Below are 20125 nucleotides of genomic sequence, written 5' to 3' on the forward strand. Positions count from 1 at the left end.
ACTGTGTATCCACTGCCCAGCTGCTACAACTATAAACATTCTATCATTTAAAAAATTTTCAATTATGTTAAAATATACATAACATAAATTTTACTACTTTAACCATTTTTAGGCGGACAGCTCAGTGGCGTGAAGTACATTCGCACTGTTGTGCAGCCATCACCACCATCCATCTCTAGAACTTTTTTCATCTTGCAAAACTGAAAGTCTGTACCCTTTAAGCAACAGCTCCCCGTCTCTCCCGCCAGCCCCTGGCAACCACCATTCTACTTTCGGTCCCTATGAAGTTGACAGCTCTAGAGATAAGTGGAATCAGACAGTATTTGCCCTTTTGTTGCTGACTTATTTCACTTAGCGTAATGCCTTCAAGTTTCATTCATATTGTAGCATGTGCCATAAATTCCTTCCTTTTGAAGGCTGAATAGTATTTCATTATATGTATATTTTGTTTATCCATTCATCTGTAGACATTTGGATTGAATCCATCATTTGGCTTTTGTGAATAATGCTGCTATAAACATAACTTTCTGCCATTCTTTTTTTTTTTGGCTGCGTTGGGTCTTCGTTGCTGCACACGGGCTCCCTCTAGTTGCAGCGAGTGGGGACTACTCTTCGTTGCGGTACGCGGGCTTCTCATTGTGGTGGCTTCTAATGTTGCGGAGCGCAGGCCCCAGGTGCGCGTGCTTCAGTAGCTGTGGCACATGGGCTCAGTAGTGGTGGCTCACAGGCTCTAGAGCGCTGGCTCAGTAGTTGTGGTGCACGGGCTTAATTGCTCCGTGGCATGTGGGATCCTCCCAGACCAGGGCTCGAACCCGTGTCCCCTGCACTGGCAGGTGGATGCTTAACCACTGCGCCACCAGGGAGGTCCCCATTCTGGCATTCTTGTATCATCTATACATACCTTCATCTACTCCCCACCCCTCATTTGACTATTGGTATTACTTGTAGGAACTGTATTTTATTCATCTTTGTATTCCCCTAGCTCAGAGCCTGGCACACAATAGGTGTTTTTAAAATGTTTGGATGGATAAATCTTCCAAAACTATCATTTTTTTTAAATTTAAGCAAGGTCCATAAAGAGTGGACACCTCCTTTTTTCCTTAGAATTTCCGGGTAAATGTGCACATAAAATTTTGATAAAAATTAAATTTGTGAAGGAATATAAGAATTTGATACTTTGAGTATGGATCAGCAGAACAAGGAAAGATGCCAAAGAATCTGATGGGAGATTTTATTTTTATGCCAGTACCCACAGTGCTGTGGATAAAAGCCATTTATTTCTGGAAGTATCAAAAACTTCACCTGTTAACATAGATGGACTCATTAATAATGGAATTTCCAATTGATTCCATGTGTCAAGAAGATAAACGAAGAGTAAAACTTGTCTTTCCATAACAAAGTCCTTGATAGGGATAAGCAGCTGTGTTTAACTGTCCTCTGGGTCATAGATGGAAAACTCTACTAATGCGATCTGAGCTTGAACGCTCACGGCCCGACTTGCCTGAATTAACGTCGCTATCAGTCAGTAACCCTGGCACCTAGAGTGTCGCCCAAGAAGACAAAAGGTTTAATCAGCCTAACAGGAGAACTAAATCGGCACTTCTCGTAAAGGAGGGAATTAACGAGACACTTGCCTTCTCCCCTCCGCTGGAGAGAGCAGACTGGGGGCAGCCATTTCAGCCGCAGGAGGAGGTGGACAAGTGGGTGCAAATGGTTAGGTGTCCAGTTGGTTCCATGACGGAAGGAGCGCCTCCTTCACAATGGCTCGCCTACTCCCTCCCGGGAGTTGTTTGTCTCTGAGGGGCTGGTGCTCTGAGTGTCCACTAGGAGAACATGAGGGGCTCCCACTTGAAAGAGGACGCTTGTGCTCCCCAGCAGGTGTCCAAGAGCAAACAAAACTGAGGCCTCAGAGAAAACCCAGGTCTATAGCAGGCCATGCATAAGATGGCTGAGCTTTGGAGGCCACCTTGTATTAAACCCGGACTCTGCCATGTGCGGGTCATGTGACCTCAGGCAAGGTACCCTACCTGCTGTTCTGTAAGGATCAGGTGAACCGTGATTGTCGTCATTTCCTTAGAAAATGAGTAGTGCAGGGGAATGCGCCCCCTGTGCCTGCTGCCGGTCAGACCTTTATACATGACTCTGAGTGACAGTGCAGGCTTAGGGTAGAACAGTTGCCCTGAATGGGTGGGAACGGCTCACCTAACTCACCCTTCCAGACTCCACTCAACGTGCCGACTTCTCCTCATACGTTCGCACCTGCTGCCCTGCAAGGACCAGCCTTTTCCTCGCTGACTCCAGTGCATATTTTGCCACCCACCCCAGCAGCACGACACTGTAGGCAGTACTTGTTTCCATGTCCAGCTGACACTGCAGATGTTGTTCTTTAAGCTCTCTGCGGAAAAAGCCCCCGCTGTCACCGTTTCCCCTGAGTCTTTCCCATCCGTGCCCATGTCCTTCTGTTCGTTTTTATGGCACAGACGTCTGACCAGGGGATGTCGTCTCCAATAAGTAGACAACAAGCCCCCAAATGTTCTTGTCTCCCCAAAGATGAGATTCTTTCTGCTCTCCTACAGCTAAAGCCTGCCTCAGGCTACTCTTCCATGCAAATTTGGTTGCAAACTCTCTTGAATTTATTGGTCCCTCGGCAGATCTCTCCTTCCTGGCAACACTGGGCCAAAGCTCCAGGAATGAATGCTAACAGCTCCAATGAGCATTTCCTCTGAGCAGCTCTAAACTCCCTGGACATAAGTGTCACTCAGCCTGGCCTCGTACTCTGAGACCTCTCCACCATCAGACTGAGCAGTGTCTCAGCCACACGGAGATCGCAGGGCTCCTGTGACAGGAACCAGGCCAAGCACATTCTGCAGTTCTTTAACCAACATCCTCGAGCTTCTACCTGGGGGCTGGGTGCTGCACTGTCCCCAGGGAGTATAGTGATGCATCCAGCAGGGCCTCTGCCCTCTCAAGCTTCTGGTCACAGGGACACCAGTGAAGATTACCCAGCACCCAGGGTGTACAAGGCACTGTGGGAGCACTGAGCAGGGGTAAGTGACTGACGCACACAGGCCTGTGTTTAAAGCATGATAGTTCAGGTGGAAGGAGTAGAACTGGCAAAAGCACGGAAGAAAGTGGGAAAGGACATGGCCTGTGATTAGGAGATACCTCTGAAGCATAAGGTGTACGGGGGAGCATAGGAAAGTGACACAAAAGGACTCTGGAAAAGCAAGGACTCTCTCAGCTTAGGAAAGGTTTGTTTGCCTGACTAAGGAGCAAGGACTTGTTCTTTCCTCCCCCACACAGGAGCTCGCGTGTGTGACACATGCTGTTGGACAAACGGGGACTGTTCCTGCCCCCATGAAGCTTATAGTCTAGTGCAAGAATTAAATAGTCACACAAATGTAACATCTCCACAATCAAAGTTCTTGAGTAGGATAGTGACTTGATCCAATTTGCATTTTAGAAATCACTCTGGCCAGAAGGATTGAAGTGGACGGGGAGGAACGAAACAAGAGAGGGACATAAAGCTGAATGTCCACCATGGCAGTCAGGCCCGTGCCAAGGGATAGAGAGCAGGGGACAGACAGATGAGACGTTGCAGTGGGAAAATGGGAAAGACTAGGGAATTGATAGGTCTGCTGTGAGTAGCTATGGATAGTGACAACTTCAGAAAGAAAAAAAGATTTAGAGTGCAGTCCAGATGGGATAGTAATTGGGAGTTTTGGCCATTCTGAGTTTGAGGTTCTAGTGGGCCATCCAGGTGGGGACTGGGACGTATGGGTTTGGAACAAGAGACGTCTGAGCTGACAGTGCTTATTAGGGGTGATCAGTGTATGGGTGACACTGTGCTCGTGGATGAGACCTCCTGGAGAGAGAATTAATTGCCCAGCTGTGGTTCCAAGGGTGAGAGCGAAACTTCCAGGCCACAGGAATGGAATTCCAGGTGGGCTTCTGTTGGTTCTCACCAGCTGATCTTTCCGCTGTTCAGCAAGGAAGGTATCAATCCATGCCAAAGTAATAAATGTCATGAAAACTCTTTTTCCTGAGGAACTGGTGTGTGGGTTTTTTCCTCATAGACAATATAACATTTGCATTGTTCCCTTCTTGCTTCGGTGGCAGCCAGGAAGCTCAGAGCTAATTTTGTAACTGAATTTTAGAAACCATATAGGATCTGCGTATCCAGATACTATTTTCCCAAATAAATACATTTTACATATTTATGGATTCTCCAGTGCTGATTTTTTCCTTTGTTTTAGGTGCTCATGTAAGCTGCCTCAGATCCTTTGTAAAATTAGGTGAGGTGTAACTGTATAAAAATAAATATTCCCCTCACCCTAGTATTTTAGGGTCATCCTTATAACCCTTGAGCAGTAGGTCGGCCCAGTTGCTGAGCTAATATTGGCTGGATTTAAGCAGGAGGGACCCTTGGAATTTACAGCTGCTACACAGTAACTTTAACACTCACCTAACTCATTAAAGCAGGATAAAAGTAGAGCTTCAAACATCTGTGTTTGCCACCAAGTCTGTGAAGGGAGAGGTACCTTTAATTTAGTTCAACATGTAAAAGTCTGATCTTTCAGAATTGAGAATACACTGTTGAAATTAAAGACTTGTCTGTGTAGATGAGTACTCCAAATACCTTCAAAGAAGGAGTGAGGTGCTGACTACAAAGATGGGTGGTTTTTTAAGCTTAGGGTGTCTTTTCTTGACTCATAAAATGTAGTCCTCATCAAGCAGCATAAGCACAAAGTTGACTGGATGATAAATCTTATTTTTGATCATCCCTGGTTTTTAATATAATTAATTATTTTAAAATTAAAACTCGCTACTGGTTAAGCTCACTCTGTAAATAGTTTCCACACTGTGTTCCACGGCTGGTGCCTTCCTTAGGGACTGCAAAGGTGCAAGTGGGGGGCGGGGGAAGCGCCCAGCAAGGAGAGGCCAGCCTCCATCCCTGCCCCCAGCCCTCCCAGAGCAGCTGGGCTGTTGAATGTGGCAGGGCTCCTTCTGCCTAAGGTGCTGTCCAAAGAAAGAGTTCCTCTCCTAAAAGTGAAGAGTTTGGAAATCATCCCCCCGAAGGGCACATCCCACTAACTTGCTGTTGGGGTATGCCTGTGGCTAATATGGAAGGGGCCGGGGCAGGGTTTGGAATCCTGCCTTTGGTTCCCACCTTGCCTCTTACCCTGTGACCTTGGGAGATGTCTTTTCCTCTCTGAAATAACTTCCTCATCCATAGAGTAGAATGCCATCCAGCATAACCGTCACTTCACAGGTAAGTGAGGATTAGATAAATCAGCAGATATAGAAGCGCCACCTAACAGAGTTCAAGCACTGATCTCTCTCACTCCATCCCTCTAACCCTCCTCTCCCCGTCTCATCTCTGTCTCCCAGGAGGAGCCAATCACCTTTTGCGAGGAAGCCTTCGTGTCCCACTATCGCTCCGGAGCCATGAGGCAGTTCCTGCAGAACGCCACACAGCTGCAGCTCTTCAAACAGGTGCCCGGCACCCTCGCCTGTTCTGCACCTGGGTCCCTGGTGGGGTTTCTGCAGCTGCCGCCACTCTAAGCGCTGAGGCTGCAGGCATGGGTGGAACTCAGGCCTCAGCCCAGAGGGGCCCAGAGTCTGGGGAGGGAGATCGGGTGAGAAGGGAGCTCAGCCACCAGACGGAGCCTCTGCAAATATGCCATGCGGTTTTATAAGTTACCATAAACACGCAGCGAGTTTTCCAGAAACTCGCCTTTTTAAGCTCACAGTTCCAAAGACCCTTTCCTGTCTTGGTTCTTTGGTCATCTCCTAAGGAGCCCAGCTGAACGTCCTTTCCCCGTTCCTTTGTACTAGCTGTTATGCTTTTGTTCTTTCTTTGTATAGTTTATCGATGGTAGATTAGACCTTCTCAATTCCGGTGAGGGCTTCAGTGATGTCTTTGAAGAGGAGATCAACATGGGCGAGTATGCTGGTGAGGGCATTGCGTTTTCCTTTCTGAGCTGTGGGCTGTCTGTGGGATTGGGGTGTGTTCGCTAGGAGTGGCAATGACTTCTTTTTTCCTTCACTGGGGATTAGAGAGACTGATTTCAACCTTGGCCTTGAGTGTTGGAATTCCTCTTCACGTTCTGATGAGAGGCACATTGGCCCATCTGAAGTCCTCTGTCCTGGGGTCACTTGCTTCTCCTGGGTGGGCGAAGTCTAGGTAACGTAGTGGCCTGCACGATGCAGTGGAAAGCACATGAGGAATCGAATTAGGAGACCAGGATTCACCGCCCAGCAGTGAGAACTTGGTCGAGTCATTTCACCTCTTTCAGCTGAAGTGTTCTTATCTGTGCACGGAGTGTAACAGTGCCTACCTCACAGGAGTCCTGTTGAGATTAAATCAGAGACCCCAAGGAAAGGTTTGTGCAGTTGCCCAGGACAGACCCTGGCAGGGGATCGCAGCTTAGTAGATGTTTCTTTAAAATGTGAAGATCATCGCGGGTGCCCTGTCTCTGCAGGCCTTTAGAGCCAGAGGAATCATCCTCTCATTTTTCAAAGGAGGCATGTGAGGCCCAGAGAAATGTTAGTGGCTGACCCTGCCTCCTGAATCCCAATCTGGCTGCCTTTCCAAGACCCAAAGCCTCAGTCTCTGTCAGCAAAGTAAAACTAAATGCAAAACAATAATAATCATGCTGCTAGCCCCCTCTTATTGCTGGGCGTGTGTCTGGTCTCGACTGTGCTGATAACCCAACTGGCAGTCCACAAACTCATAGAGCCAGGTGTGATCTCACCTACAGACCCCTTTGTCAGGCCCTACCAGCCTGTGCTGCATGGAGAGCACAGTAATCAATAAAACGGGTGTGTGAGTCGTTGATGAGCATTTCCTGGACATCTGCTGTGTCCACAGCCCTGTACAGTAAGAATGGGGGGCCCAGTTCTGTCCTCAGGGAACTTTTAGACTGATGGGAGAAAGCTCATAACTAAAGACAAATACAGACTAAGCCACTGCAGGAGAAGGAGCAGACATGGGTTTTGGGGCAGGTAGAATAGGGCTCTATTAATGCTCACTCTGTAACATGAGGGCTTCACAAAGGAGGCGGGTTTTGAGTAGCGTTCTAACAGTTGAATATGGCTTCTGGGGAGAAGACAGGCTTTATGTGTTGCTAAACTAAGTCTAGTCATTCGGACTCCTAGAAAAGCTGTCTGCTGATAAGACCTACTTATCCCAGCAGATAAAATGAATCAGTTCCCCACAGCACCTCCTTTTTCTTTCCCTGTCACTGCTTAAGCATGAGAAGGGCCCAGTATGTGTCCAGCAGTGTGCTTACACTGGACACACTGCCCTGTGGTTCCTGCCCTGGCGTGGCTCACAGAACTTTAGAGAACACGGACCTCTGAATGGGTGTTACCTATTCTAGAGGGCTGTTGAGAGGAAGGAGTAAGAGAAACTTACAGAGGAAATGACTGAGCTGGTCCCTGAGCCTGCGCAGCAGAGAGAGCAGGGAACGGTGGCCAGGCAAGGGGAACAGCATTTGCGAGGGCATGGACGGCTTGGAGGAGGTGTGGCCAGGGAGCCTGAGGTTGTGCAGGATGGTGGCACAGGATGGAGAGGCAGAGGGTGGGTAGTGCCAAGACAGGACAGGGCAGGGGTGCTAAGGGGCCTGACCTCTATCCAGTAGGCAAGGAGGAGGATTTGGGTTTGTACTCGGGGGCACTGATAGGATCAGATCTCACTTTGAGAAGGAAAACCTGTGGCAGAAGCTCCTTCAGGGAGTGGTGCATGGGAGCCTCCACGTGATTCTCCAGATTTTGAACTTTCCAAGTCCTGCGTGCTGAAAACAACTTGAGGAACTCCTGAGGGCATACACATGGCTTCTTTAAATACCAGCTTCTCCGCTTCTTCCTTCCCCAGGGAGCGATAAACTGTACCACCAGTGGCTCTCCACAGTCCGGGTAAGTGTCACCCCCGCAGAGCCACCTGGGCCCCTCCTTAGCCTCCTGGCAGCCCTCCTCTTCCCCTGCCACCCACCAGGCTGTCATTCGGCTCAGAGCACTCTGTTCTCCCAGCTGAAGATGCTTTTGTTTGTAAAGCCAGGCCGTTCTCGGGCCAAGGATGAGACTGTCCAAAGCCATCCCTCGGTGAGGATGATGAGAGCCAGGAGAAGCTTCCCTGTCTCAGGAAGCAGGCCAAAGCGTGCTGAAAGGATGTTGCCATCTTAGAGCATTTTGCGAGGTCTCCTTCTAGGGCCAGCCCAATTGGGAACTCTTCATGGGAAAACCAAAAATTCGTCCCTCTTGCTGCTCTGAATATGTTTCACCGCAGAGGCTCCTGAGAGGATGGAAAACGCATCCCTGAGAGTTTTCATCCCCTCGCTGTTGCTGTGAACAGTTTTTTATTGTGTTGGAAGCCAGGTGCTTAGGGCTCTTCAGAAGCCACTGAAGAATTCAGATGCTTGCCTTTCCTTTACGTGGGTTCATTAGTGAGTGTGTACCAAAGGGCTTCTGTGTGCCGGGCGCCACGCTGGGTGCTGGGGAGACAGTGCAGAGCAGGATGCAGGCCCAGCCCTGGGGGAGCTCCCGGCCTTACTGGGGAGGCAGGCACGTAGACGGGCAGCTCCGACAGAGTGTGACAAGTGTTCTCTCCTGCTTGTGGGCCAAGTGCGCTGCTGCCAAGGCAGGTCCCTTGGAAGTGGCTGCAGTGGGCCGAGAGTAAGCAATTCCTCAATGAAAGGCTTCTTTTGTTCTTCTCGTATGGCCAAACACGGCACTTGGCAAATCACAGACAAGCAGTAAGGACTTGTTGATTGATTGATAAAGGGAGTTTTAATACTCTAAAGGACCATTGAAATAGGATACTGAGTAATTTTGGAAAGCAGTGTGGAATATATGAGTGGGTGAAAATTTCCTATTATCCTACAACAGAGAATGCTTTCCAGGTCAAATTTTGAAGTTTTTCATTAAAGCTCAAATTTTCTAATACAGGCAGTTACCAAAAATCGTGCTAAAAGTTAATCCTAATAATTACATAGCGTATCTTGCTCTGTTGTATATGCACTGGATCAGGTCTCTCTCTCCATTCAGATCAGTTGGAATTACCACACATCTGATTATGTGATGCATTTGGTTAAAAATCTTCTGGAGTGTGGGCTCCTTGCGCTGGCCCTCCGTGGGCTGACCCTACCTGGCTCTCAGCCCCACCTGCCAGTCCTCCCGTGATGCACGGCCCTTGTTACTCACGGAACACACCATGGCTTTGCAGCTTCTGCACTTCTTTATGTGCTGTTTCCTGTCCCTAGAATGTTCTTATCCTTCCTCTCCCCACCACGAGCTCCTACTCATCCTTCATGGACCAGATATTTCATCCTCTAAAGCCTCCTCCGCCCTTCCACACAGTGAGCTGCCCCCACCCTCCTTGTGCACACGGCCAGTGCGGCTCTCACCATCTTGGGTTGCACTTGTTTACCCCCCAGACTGGAGGCCTTTGAAGGCAGAGACCGGTCCTCCGGTGGCTCGGTACCCTCAGAGCCTAAGCCAGGACGTCCCCACAGTGAGCCCTCACAAAACGTCTAGAGCCTGTGCGCTTCATACACATTCGTTGCCTCCTCTGTGTACTGGGAAAGCCTTCCCTCCTCCTTTTACTCCCCTGCTCTCCTGAAAAAACAGAGCCAGAGAATCGGTATGTTGGATTTATACTAAAGTATAAACAATGAACATCTATGGCTATTCATTCTTTCCCTTTGTCAAGATGTACATGTTAGGGAGGCAGCCTACCAGAGTGATTTTTAAAAAACAACACAGAAAACCAGGGTGAGGAAAGAAGGGCTCATGGCTTAAGGTAGCCACAGTAGCCAGATAACCTTGCCTAAGTGGGCCCCCAGTTTCCTGCCCTGGCTCGGTGTTAGTTAGTTAGAGTCCATTGTTATTAAACTTACCTTAATGTTGTCCATGGTAACTGGAATTTCTTGAGAAGCTGTACATTACTCTGAGGAAACCCTTGCCTCAGAGAGCCTGTGGTGAGCTTTCCTCCCAGCCAGCAGACAGGTGCCAAGCAAAATACTGAGCCTGGGGTCTCCCCGCTCAGCTAGTTTATCGCCATCCTCATTCCCCACCCGCTCCCGTACCCGCCCAGAGGGATTCCGCCGTGGCCATAACTTAATTGCCCGGGACCAGTCACCATCTAGGGCTGTTTCTCTAATTAAGTTACACACTTATGAAATGTGGCTTAACTTGATTAAAGAGAAGAGGTCTTTGTTGGTGTTGGCCTACTATATCTTCAGTCCAAATTGCTAACTGGCGTTTTTATTACAGAAAGGAAGTGGAGCAATTCTGAATACTGTAAAAACGAAAGCAAACCCAGCCATGAAGACTGTCTATAAGTTCGTAAGTACTGGTCTTGGTCTCAGGATCCAAACAAATCTGTTCCTTAGCATGACGAAACTCTTAAATAGACCTGATCCTATGTTGCAGAAATGATTCGGGGGCTACTGTGTTATTTCCTAAAGCTCTCAATGCTCTTAGAATTATTTGGCGTTGATGTTTTATGACCAGGTCAGTGACATTTTTAATTTAAAATGTTTCTACATACAGTTGCTGCAATAGAGAAATGGGAGGCTACTGGTTTTAGCTTTTAAAATGTAGACAGGGTGGCTAAAATTCAGGCTGCTCCACGCCTGCATCCCTGAGAACCAGAGGTGGTGGTCTGTCAGGTGTTCTGGCAGACCTTTCCTACACGTATCCTTGTTATAATGTTAGAATAAAGCAGCTCCTTTACAGGTTACTGAAGAGTGCTCCTGGTGGGACACACCCCGAATTTTTGTCCCAAGTTCTTCATCATCTCTCTCATCACTGTCCTGTAGGAAATGCATTGTTTGTGAAACTCGTGCCCACAGCAGAGTGAAAATAAGAGAACACACCAGTTCCCGATGCTCCATCTTTTACGGGCCTCAAGTATTTTTTCTCATGATTTCTCTTGCTTGCTAATTTGACTCTGAGCCACTTAACTGGGGTGGTTTTGTTTTATTTCCATTTTTAATTTTGTTAGTCCTTTCTGTGCTTAAGTTGTAGCTATTTTAATGGGGCGGGTGGCTGCCAAGAGAACCACACAGGTCTTAGAATGACAGAAAATAAAAGCCAGGGTGTCTGCCGAAATGAGATTTAAGAAATGGCATCAGAGAAACCCAGCGATGTGTCTGTTCAGCCTGGGCAGAAAATTGGTCCTGAGGCCCTGCCCTGGTGAAGTGTAATAGATATTGTGAATCTTGCAGCTGAAGAAGCTTTTGCTCTCCTCTTACTGGTAGCTGTCACCAGGCTGAGGAGATAAATAATTACAGAGAGCAGAAGAAGGGCTTCGGAGGGGAAAAAAAATCAGTCCCATCAAAATGCAGAAAGTAAAATCTCTGTAGCCTCTTTAAGGGATTTTTTTTTTTAACCTTTCAACATTGTATTTGTTTTCATAGCCATTATGTTTTCAACTTGATGATCCCATTTTTCCTTCCTTTTTCTAGTAATCAGAGAAGGTGATTCACGATGGACTGAAATCAAGCATAGTCCCTGCTGGAAACAGAGAGGGAATCTTAACTTAAATTAATTTTTCATGCAGGCAAAAGATCATGCAAAAATGGGAATAAAAGAGGTGAAAAACCGCTTGAAGCAAAAGGTACTTGAAGTTCTTATTCAAAATGTATAAGCACCATGTATGAAATGCGTGGCCACAAAAAAGTACGATGTGATCAATAGAGGCTGTTTGATACAGTGTTGTTAGCACACTTCAAAATGCATTACCAGCTGTCCGGGAGTTTTCACACTGTTATAAATATTCACAGACAAAAAACTGTCTTCAAATAACATTAAGACTGGCTTAAACCCACAAAGGCAAGCAAGTTCAGAGTTACCACTGTCAGTCTGTCCCCTGCCCGCCCCACCGGGCCTGAGCTTCACCAGGGTCCATACAAATTGGCTCGGCCTCCCCATCCCGGCACCACCACCTCCTACAGCTGACCTCTGCCCTGGGGCTTATTGTAACCAAAACCAAGAAGCATCTCCAGGGAAATGACTGCCATGGTTCTGGCATGCACGCGGCCATCACACAGAACAGGGCACAGAGGGTGGGTTTGAGGAGGACACTTCGGGCTCTGCTCACAGTTCACGTGTGAGACTCAGAGGGGCAGGGAGAGGCTCTGACTGTCTTCTCGGACCATCAGTAAAATCGTATAAAATCATACAAACTACATCCTGACTAAGAGTCCCCCTACCTGGTTCTCTGGACTTGTACAGAGAGGTTCATAGAACAGAGAGGGCATCTTTATATTGTTATGAATATCATCATCATTAATAGCATTGCCAACCTTCGTTAAGCACTTTCTAAGGATGGTCCAGGCCAGGAGCTTTCACATTTAATCCATAGAACAACCCTGGGAGGTATTGTTCTCATTACATGTGTAAGGGGGCCACGGTTCAAAGGTGGAGTAATTTGCCCAAGGTCATGCTGTTCGAGCCTGGCAGAGCTGAGATTCGATTCCAGATCCATCTACCTCAGTGTTTGTTCTTACCACTATAGCATTTCATACTGCCTTCCTGAAACAAGTGTTTTGTTTTCCAAAAGGTGTTTGAGATCACTTATTTCATTATTCCCACACCCCCGAAATTCACCAGGCTATTAAGGGCCTTCGTCTATCTCGGCAGTTTTTTAAAAATTGAAAGCAGTTTCAATTTTAGGAAGTCAGAAAGGACCTCTCATTAACTTGAAATGGTCAAAGGAATTGATTCCTTAACTTAAATTGCAAAATAATTTGTTCTGACTAAGATTCAAATGCTTAGTTTCAGCTGAGGGTGAATTTTTAGCAGCTGAGATTCAAGTCCTGAAATTAAAATCTTGCTAATGTAAATTCACATAGACCTTAACTGTGGTCTGTTGCACCCTGCCAGAGGCTGGCAGGTGGAATTCTTTACTTGGATGTTATTTAAGTCCCTAAATATACCTTTTTATCTCCTATCCCAGTCACATGTAACTGAATTGGACTGCTGATATAAAATGGAGGGGCAGGGAGGGCGGAGCTCTCAGCAGGTTTTCCCTCCTTAATAACTGCATCGGGCTAGTATTAGAATATTACCTGAAGTAAGCAAAGAAAGGGTCCCTCCTCAAGCAGAGGACACATGTGCCTCCTTGGTCAGATCTGCTCTCTGCAGGCCATTGCCTCCCTCCTCGTATGAGTAAGCATCGGGCCTTAAGAAAATCCCCTTTTTATGATGCGTACCATTTCTGCAGATAACCAGTTAAGCTCCATTTTTTGATGTTGTTCAAAGGTTCACTTAAACAATCTAGATCCCTCTCCTTCACGCCATCTCCCTCTCCTTTCCTTGATGGTATCTGAGGCAGAGAGCCTTTTCTCCCCTTCTCCTCTTCCCCCTGCCAGTCTTTTCAAGAATAGCTTCAGGAGATAATGTTCTATAGAGAGTGTCAGTACATTTCAGGTGACACAAATGGTGAAGGCATTTCATAGAAATGTGGCTTGTCACCATCGGGCTGTTGACAGATCTATTAGTGCACCCTTTTCAATTTTCACTTTTCCCCCCCTTCGGTTTTACAGATTTCTTCAGACTTGATATTTTGCAGTTGTTCTTGGAAGAGCTATTTTGTAATTGAAACTCTAGCATTGTTTGGGACAGATGGGACCAGGTCTTCCACGGTGCTGCAGCTCCCTTTCCTGAGCTAATTTAGGATTTGGCTTCGTCTGACCTCTCAGTGCGGCAGAAAATATTTCCTTGGCTTTTTTGTTCCTCTCTGCCCCTTCCCCTTTACGTGGCAACATATCTGTGTGGCTCCCTAGATGCGTCCAATACAGACATCTCAAGTTTGGTTTCTGCTATGACATTGAGGCAATTCCCAACAAAGACCCAATTTTCAAATGTACTGGGTTGCCACCTGGCCTCCTCTAACTCTGCATAGCAATGGTGACCCCTCAGGTATAATCAAGAACCCAACCTTGCCCTCTTCACTCTCGCCTTGGGTTTGAATTGCAAATAGAAAATGTGGGGCTGACCTGTGGAGAGGTCACCATGGTGTGTGGAGGGTCCATCTCTAATATGACTGAGCAGAGCCCCTTCTCCATCCCTCGTTCATTTGTGCTGCAGACTTTCAAAGCATCTGAAAGAGGCGCTTTCAGGGGATCCGTGTGACCATTGGCAAATAATTGTTAATAGAGACTGTAGTGTGGCTTTATTCCATACCTGCTCTGCTTTGGCCCAACAACAAAAAAAAGAAGGAGGGATAACACATTTCTCTGGATAAATGGAACAAGGTGGTCAAGTTCTTCTATAGCTTGGCCTTCTTTGAAGTTTAACTTGCTCAAAATTAGGAAGAAGAAGAAATGGCAAAGAATGCTACCCAGCCGTCGTTTTCTAAAGGGAGAATGCAGTTCTTTTGTCCAGAGCACCTCCCTGCCAGAGCTGGCCTGCAGGAGGATGCTGTGTGGCTGGGCTTGCGGCTCTCAACAAATCGCATTCTATTGCAGCGCCGTACGCAGCTGGCACCAGAATGCCCTGTTTTAAAAGCGGTGGCTGCACACACATTTGTTCTCACCTACAGGAAACGTTAAGATATTTACATAAGGATGTCATTCTTTTGCCTGTTGGGGAACCCCTAAAAAATTATCTTTTTTCTTCAGTATCAAAATCAAAATGACTGAATCAACTGTGTCCATTTCACAGGCCCCCTTTTTTTTGGCCGCACCATGCAGCTTGCAGTATCTCAGTTGCTGGATCAGGGATTGAACCCGGGCCACGGCAGTGAAAGGGCCGACTGAGTCTTAACCATTGGACCACCAGGCAATTCCCTCACAGCCCTTTTTAAATCTTTGATCTTTTAAAGATTAATCGAGCTTGTTGATTTAGAGTCTGTGTGATTGAAAGGAGCAAACTCACAGTTGGGTTAGTGAAGGCTTGAGTTTCTGGCTAAACATTTCCTAGTGTATTGAAGAGAGTGAGGAAGCACGTGCAGGGCAGGGAGATCCCGGTAGCCTCTCGTAGAACGGACGTTTTCACACCGTGTCACACAGCTGTCAGCTCCCTGTCTCCGCTGCGACCTCAATCACAGACATTCCAACTCTGGATACTATTTCGATACCAATATTCATATTGTAATTTGCATTTGCTGTGGTGTGAAGTAGACTGGAAAAGAAGGGCACTGCACAAATCTGAACATGGAGACCAGCCAGCTGAGTCAGAGATGGGAGGCCTCGGCCTCACACCCACAGGAGGCTTTAAAGCTCCCCCCCTGCAATGTGGAGCGGTGTTTAGGCTTCTGAGGCAGATGGCTGAACCGAGTTCAGTGCTGGTTATGTAGGATATTAACTGTGTGACCTTGAGTAAGTTACTAGACCTCTCTGAACTTAGTTTTTCTCATTTGTTAAGTAGGGGAAATACAGATTTTTACTGGATTGTTGTAAGGATTAGAAGAGGTAATGGATTTAAACAGCAACACATAGTAGCCACTCGGCAAATGGGAGTTACCATCCCATCTGTCCTCTCACATCCCACACCTGGAGCAACCAATCTGCCCACATACCTGTGGACACAAACCCTGAGAACATGGCTGGCGTGGGATCCTCTCCCTTTTGGTCCTCCACACACAGAGTAGTCTTCCAGGCACCCTGCTCCCTACCTCCGCTGGGCCAGGAATGTTCTCCTGGAACCTCTGCCTCATGAAGTCACATCCTCAGCTCCTTCACCCCAGCTCCCACCCAAGGCCACACAGAGCCCCCTTCCTTCTCTGAATTCCTGCCTCCAGGCTTCTCCTGGGGACTGTGGCCCTGCCTTCTCCGCAGACAGGTGGAAATTAGATCCCAGTCATGATTTTTTATTCCAGCTTGGAGAAGGTGATACGAATCGGATTATTTTCTGACTCCTTTGCTTTACCGAGGGATGGGAACTAATAGTGTCCCAGCTCAGCCGAGCTGTGGAGGCTCCTGGGAAGAAATCGGCCGCCCTGCAGTGGCCTCTGATCTGCAGCTCTGTCTAGTGTCTTCCTCCTGTGTGACTCTTCAGGAAGGAACAGATTTACCCTTCCCACCAGATTCATGATTTTGGCGGTTTTTTTAATGACATTTTGAACATTTACAAATGAAAAACATGTTTATTGGAGAAAATTCAACAAATCAGGCAAGCAAAAAGAAAATAACCTCATTTTTTAACCTGCATTTTCACTAACTGTATCCTGACCATTTCTCAGACCACCAAATGTTTCCTTCACATGTTGTTGTTTTAAATGGCTACATATAATTTTATCTGATGGACACACATACATTCATTAATCCCATTATTGGACACTTTAGTTCCCATTTTTTCTAGGCAAACGTCCTCATAGGTAAATCCATGCGGGAATTCTTAATTTTTCATCCAGATAAATTTCTGGAAGTGGAATTAGTGGGCCAAAGGCCCTTTACCTCTTTTAGGGTTTTGATAGGAATTGCAGTTTGTGTTCCCACCAGAAGGGTATGAGAGTGCCCGTTCTCCCATACTCTTTGCTGATGGCATCTTAGTTAATTCTTAGAACACAATTTCTTTAATTGTGAGCACCAGGAGTTGTGGTTTTGGATCCCTACAGTGTGTAAGGTCTCTACTGATACCTACAGTAGAGGATGTAAACGGGCCCTATTTCTTTCCTGACTAGGGCTCCTCCCGCCCTGCTCTCTAGGACCCTGGGAGGAAGCAGCTGTCCTTCCCCAGGTGGAGGAAATAGTGAAGAAGTTAACAGACTGGTGGGGCGAGCCACAGGACTTTGTAAGAAGCCTTGGGCACCTTTGGCTCTTGTAACTAAAGAAAATTAGCGTGCAGCACTGCTTACTGATGCACAAGCACGTGTGTATATTGGACACATTTGCCTTCCAAATGTTCAATTCAACGAAGATTCGTCAGAAAGCATGTACTATATTCCAGGCTCTGGGGCAGAGAACCCAAACCCCAAGGCATTCAGTCTATAGGGGTAAGATAAGTGCGCAGATAGCACACAGCACGGCAGCTTAGGATCAGTGTGACAAAGGGGTTTCTGAGGACGAGGTCACACCTGATGATTTGTTGAGCACCTTCTCAACTCAATACCTTCTCTTGTGCTATTGTCATGGGTCGATATGGTATAAATGCCAGAAATCACATTGCTCTGGGCTCCTCCACTTTCTAGCCGTGTAGCCTTGGGTAACTTGCCCTCTCTGAGCCCTGTTTCGTCACCTATAAAAGAGCGATAATCCTGTTTACCTTGTGGTTCTTCTGGAAACTAAGTGTGATCGTGAAGGTCAAGGGTCTGGAGAAGTGACTTCAAGTAGTAGACACTCAGCACAAGGAAGCTCTTCCTTTTAGATGGTGCTTTTTCCATTTTGCAGGGAATAAAGCTCTAACGTTCAATTTGTGCAGGACTGACATTTTTCAACGCTGCCTCACATCTCATCTCATTTAACCCATTCTCATAGTAGCTTTGAAGTTCGCCAGGCAGATGGTGTCCGTTGCAAAAATAAAGAAATAGGTGCAGAGAGGTTGAGTGAATTGGAAAGATCAGACAGCTAGTTAATGGTAAAAACAAAACCTAAGAAATTTTTACTTAAAATTTTAACTTAAAAACTTAAACTAAGACATTTTCCCCAAAACTACCACAGACATTTTTAAAAATAGTTATCATCTTATAGTTTTCATTACTATCAATATTTTCTTTCTAGATTACCCTACTGCTTCATGTCTTTATTTTTTTCCCCAACCAATCACACACACATGCAATATTTTTCCTGAACTTAAAGTGAATTTTTTTTTTTTTTTTTTTTGCTGTTCGGCTTCACTCAACCTCTTATGTCTGTCCTCTCGGTAACCCCACTGGATCCAAAATGCCTCTTTTGCCCTTTGTTACTTTCTGACACAGAAGGAGCCCCTCCCTATCTTTGTTCCACTTGACCTGAGCACCTTAGGGCAGCCCCTTTCCAAGAAAGCTGTTTCTAATTGGCTGGCGGCAACTTCTCTCATCACTGAGCCTCAGCCAGGCTAAGACGCGGGGGCCACTTGATGCAAGCCCTCCCCGCAAAACCAAGAGGTCACCATTTCCCTGTGTTGTTACCAAGCAGTGCAGAGACTCAGCTGGGTGTGTGGAGTTGAGCATATAGAGAAGAGGGGTGGGGGAGGGTCCCTATTGTTTATTTATTTTTATTATTAAAGTGTAGTTGATTTACTCCCTGTAGTTTATTGAATACCTTATTAGTAGGTACTCAGTTATTATTATTGAGTCCTGTATATAGGACACTACTGAGTAAAAATGTTCAAGACACGTATATTGCTTAATCTCCTTTACTCCTCATAGCTGCCATAGCTCCATTTTACAGATGAGGAGACTAAGGCTCAAAGATGTTACATGTGTTTCTTCCTTAATGCATTATTATTTAGTAAGGGATCACTTTCCTCCATGTGTCACCGTTCTCTCTATTTGACTGAGTAATTGTCTTTTATGTGCAGAATTTAATGAGTACTAAGGGTGTGTGTTTTGTTGACAAAAATATGTATTTGTTTTTGCAATGAAAATAATTGGAAACTGTATTTATTATTTTATTCTAGCTGTTATTTTTACTTAGAAAAAAACAATGATTTAAATGTTTTTTACTTGTACATTTAATCTCTGCCTTGCTTAAATGAAGATTTAAGCAACTTTCATGAACAAACCATATGATCCATATTGCACAACTCGGCACCATCCATGTCCCAAAGAACCCATGGGTATAGTCAGCTGCCAGCGTTAGGCAAAGGAGCCATTACCTGCCTTTTGCACATTGGGATTTTTCTTTACCTTAAAATTTGACTTCATTCATCACAAGCACAAATTAAATGTAAATTTCTGATTAAAAAAAAAATGACATTGGCTCCCTAAATACTCTCCAGGTCATAGAATTCTAACTTAGACTTCAGTCTCTTTCTTCATTCTCTGCCAGAAAGACTAGGGCTAAGAAAGAGGGAGCAGAAACACATCGTTTTCACAAACAGTAACATCATCAGTAAACAAATGTGGAGAAAATGTCCACACTCACAAATAATCAAAGTAATGCAAATTAAAACAACAATGAGGTCTAATTTTTCACCTCTTAAATTAGCAATACATTTTTAAAACGATGAGGCTAACACGCACGGTGAAACTGATAACACATCCATTGCTGGTAGTTGGTGTAAATTGGAAAGCAGTTTGGTAGAATGAATAAAAAGCCTTAAAAATGTTTATATCTTTTGATCAAGCAGTTTCATTCCTAGGGATTTCTGTAAAAGACATAATACAAAAGAAAGAAAGACTGCAGTGTTGATCACTGATGTTTAGAAAGTTTAAAAAAAAATTAGGAACAATCTAAATGCCCAATAGTAGTAAGAATGGTTTATTAAATTATTGAGTATCTGCTCAGTGAAATATTATGCATCCATTAATTATCATTCTAATGACTATGGAGCACCGTGAATTTGCTTATAGTAGAAAAAAACAGAATGTAAGATTGTGCACAAGCTATGATTGCAAGTAATTTTTAAATGTATGCATGTGGACAGAGTGAATATTTAAAAATTAAAATAACCATGTAAGGTAGTAGGATGAAACATTCCCCCCCACACACTATTGTGAATTATTATGTTATCTTTGTAATTTAATATGCATGATTTTGGTTTCTCTACTCCTTAAAAGTCAAAGGGCCAAGTTAGCCTTCCGTTTCCTCCATCTTTAGCAGGGGGATAGGCTCAGAATGTCCCAGAGGGAGGTCCCTGGCAGGCCTCTTAGCGATGGGGTTGGATGGAGCCCCTGTGCTCGTGGCAGCGGTCATGACCCTGACACCAACTCCCGACCGGGCTTCTCTCTGCAGGACATCACCGAGAATGGCTGTGTCCCCACCACAGAAGAGCAGCTGCCAAAGACTGCGCCGTCCCCACTGGTGGAGGCCAAGGACCCCAAGTTCCGAGAAGACCGGAGGCCAATCACAGTCCACTTCGGACAGGTATGTACCCTGGCCCTTCCATCTGGGCTTTTTGTTATGTTTCAGCAGACGACATAGCACATGTAAGTTTTTCATTTCGGCTCTCTCTGGCAAAGCAAAACAACTCCATGGAGTTTTGCACGTCTCAAAGGTTCGCTTGGTGCAAACATGTTTCAAAAAGGTGAATT

The 20125-nt window shown here is 45.9% G+C and overlaps 1 protein-coding gene across 3 annotated transcripts in view; it reads left to right on the forward strand.

Moving 5' to 3' along the window:
- Window positions 1-20125, forward strand: part of DENND1A (DENN domain containing 1A) — a 554990-nt gene that overhangs the window by 474898 nt on the left and 59967 nt on the right. For all 3 annotated transcript variants that reach the window (XM_082612220.1, XM_082612221.1, XM_082612222.1), the window contains exons 14-19: window positions 5392-5496; window positions 5869-5956; window positions 7880-7920; window positions 10276-10347; window positions 11567-11623; window positions 19827-19958. In XM_082612220.1, coding sequence (XP_082468346.1) covers window positions 5392-5496; window positions 5869-5956; window positions 7880-7920; window positions 10276-10347; window positions 11567-11623; window positions 19827-19958 — 495 coding nt within the window. The remainder of the gene's footprint in view (window positions 1-5391; window positions 5497-5868; window positions 5957-7879; window positions 7921-10275; window positions 10348-11566; window positions 11624-19826; window positions 19959-20125) is intronic.

Source organism: Mesoplodon mirus (assembly GCF_964341445.2).
Source record: "Mesoplodon mirus genome assembly, chromosome: 1".
Classification (NCBI taxonomy): Eukaryota; Metazoa; Chordata; class Mammalia; order Artiodactyla; family Ziphiidae; genus Mesoplodon; species Mesoplodon mirus.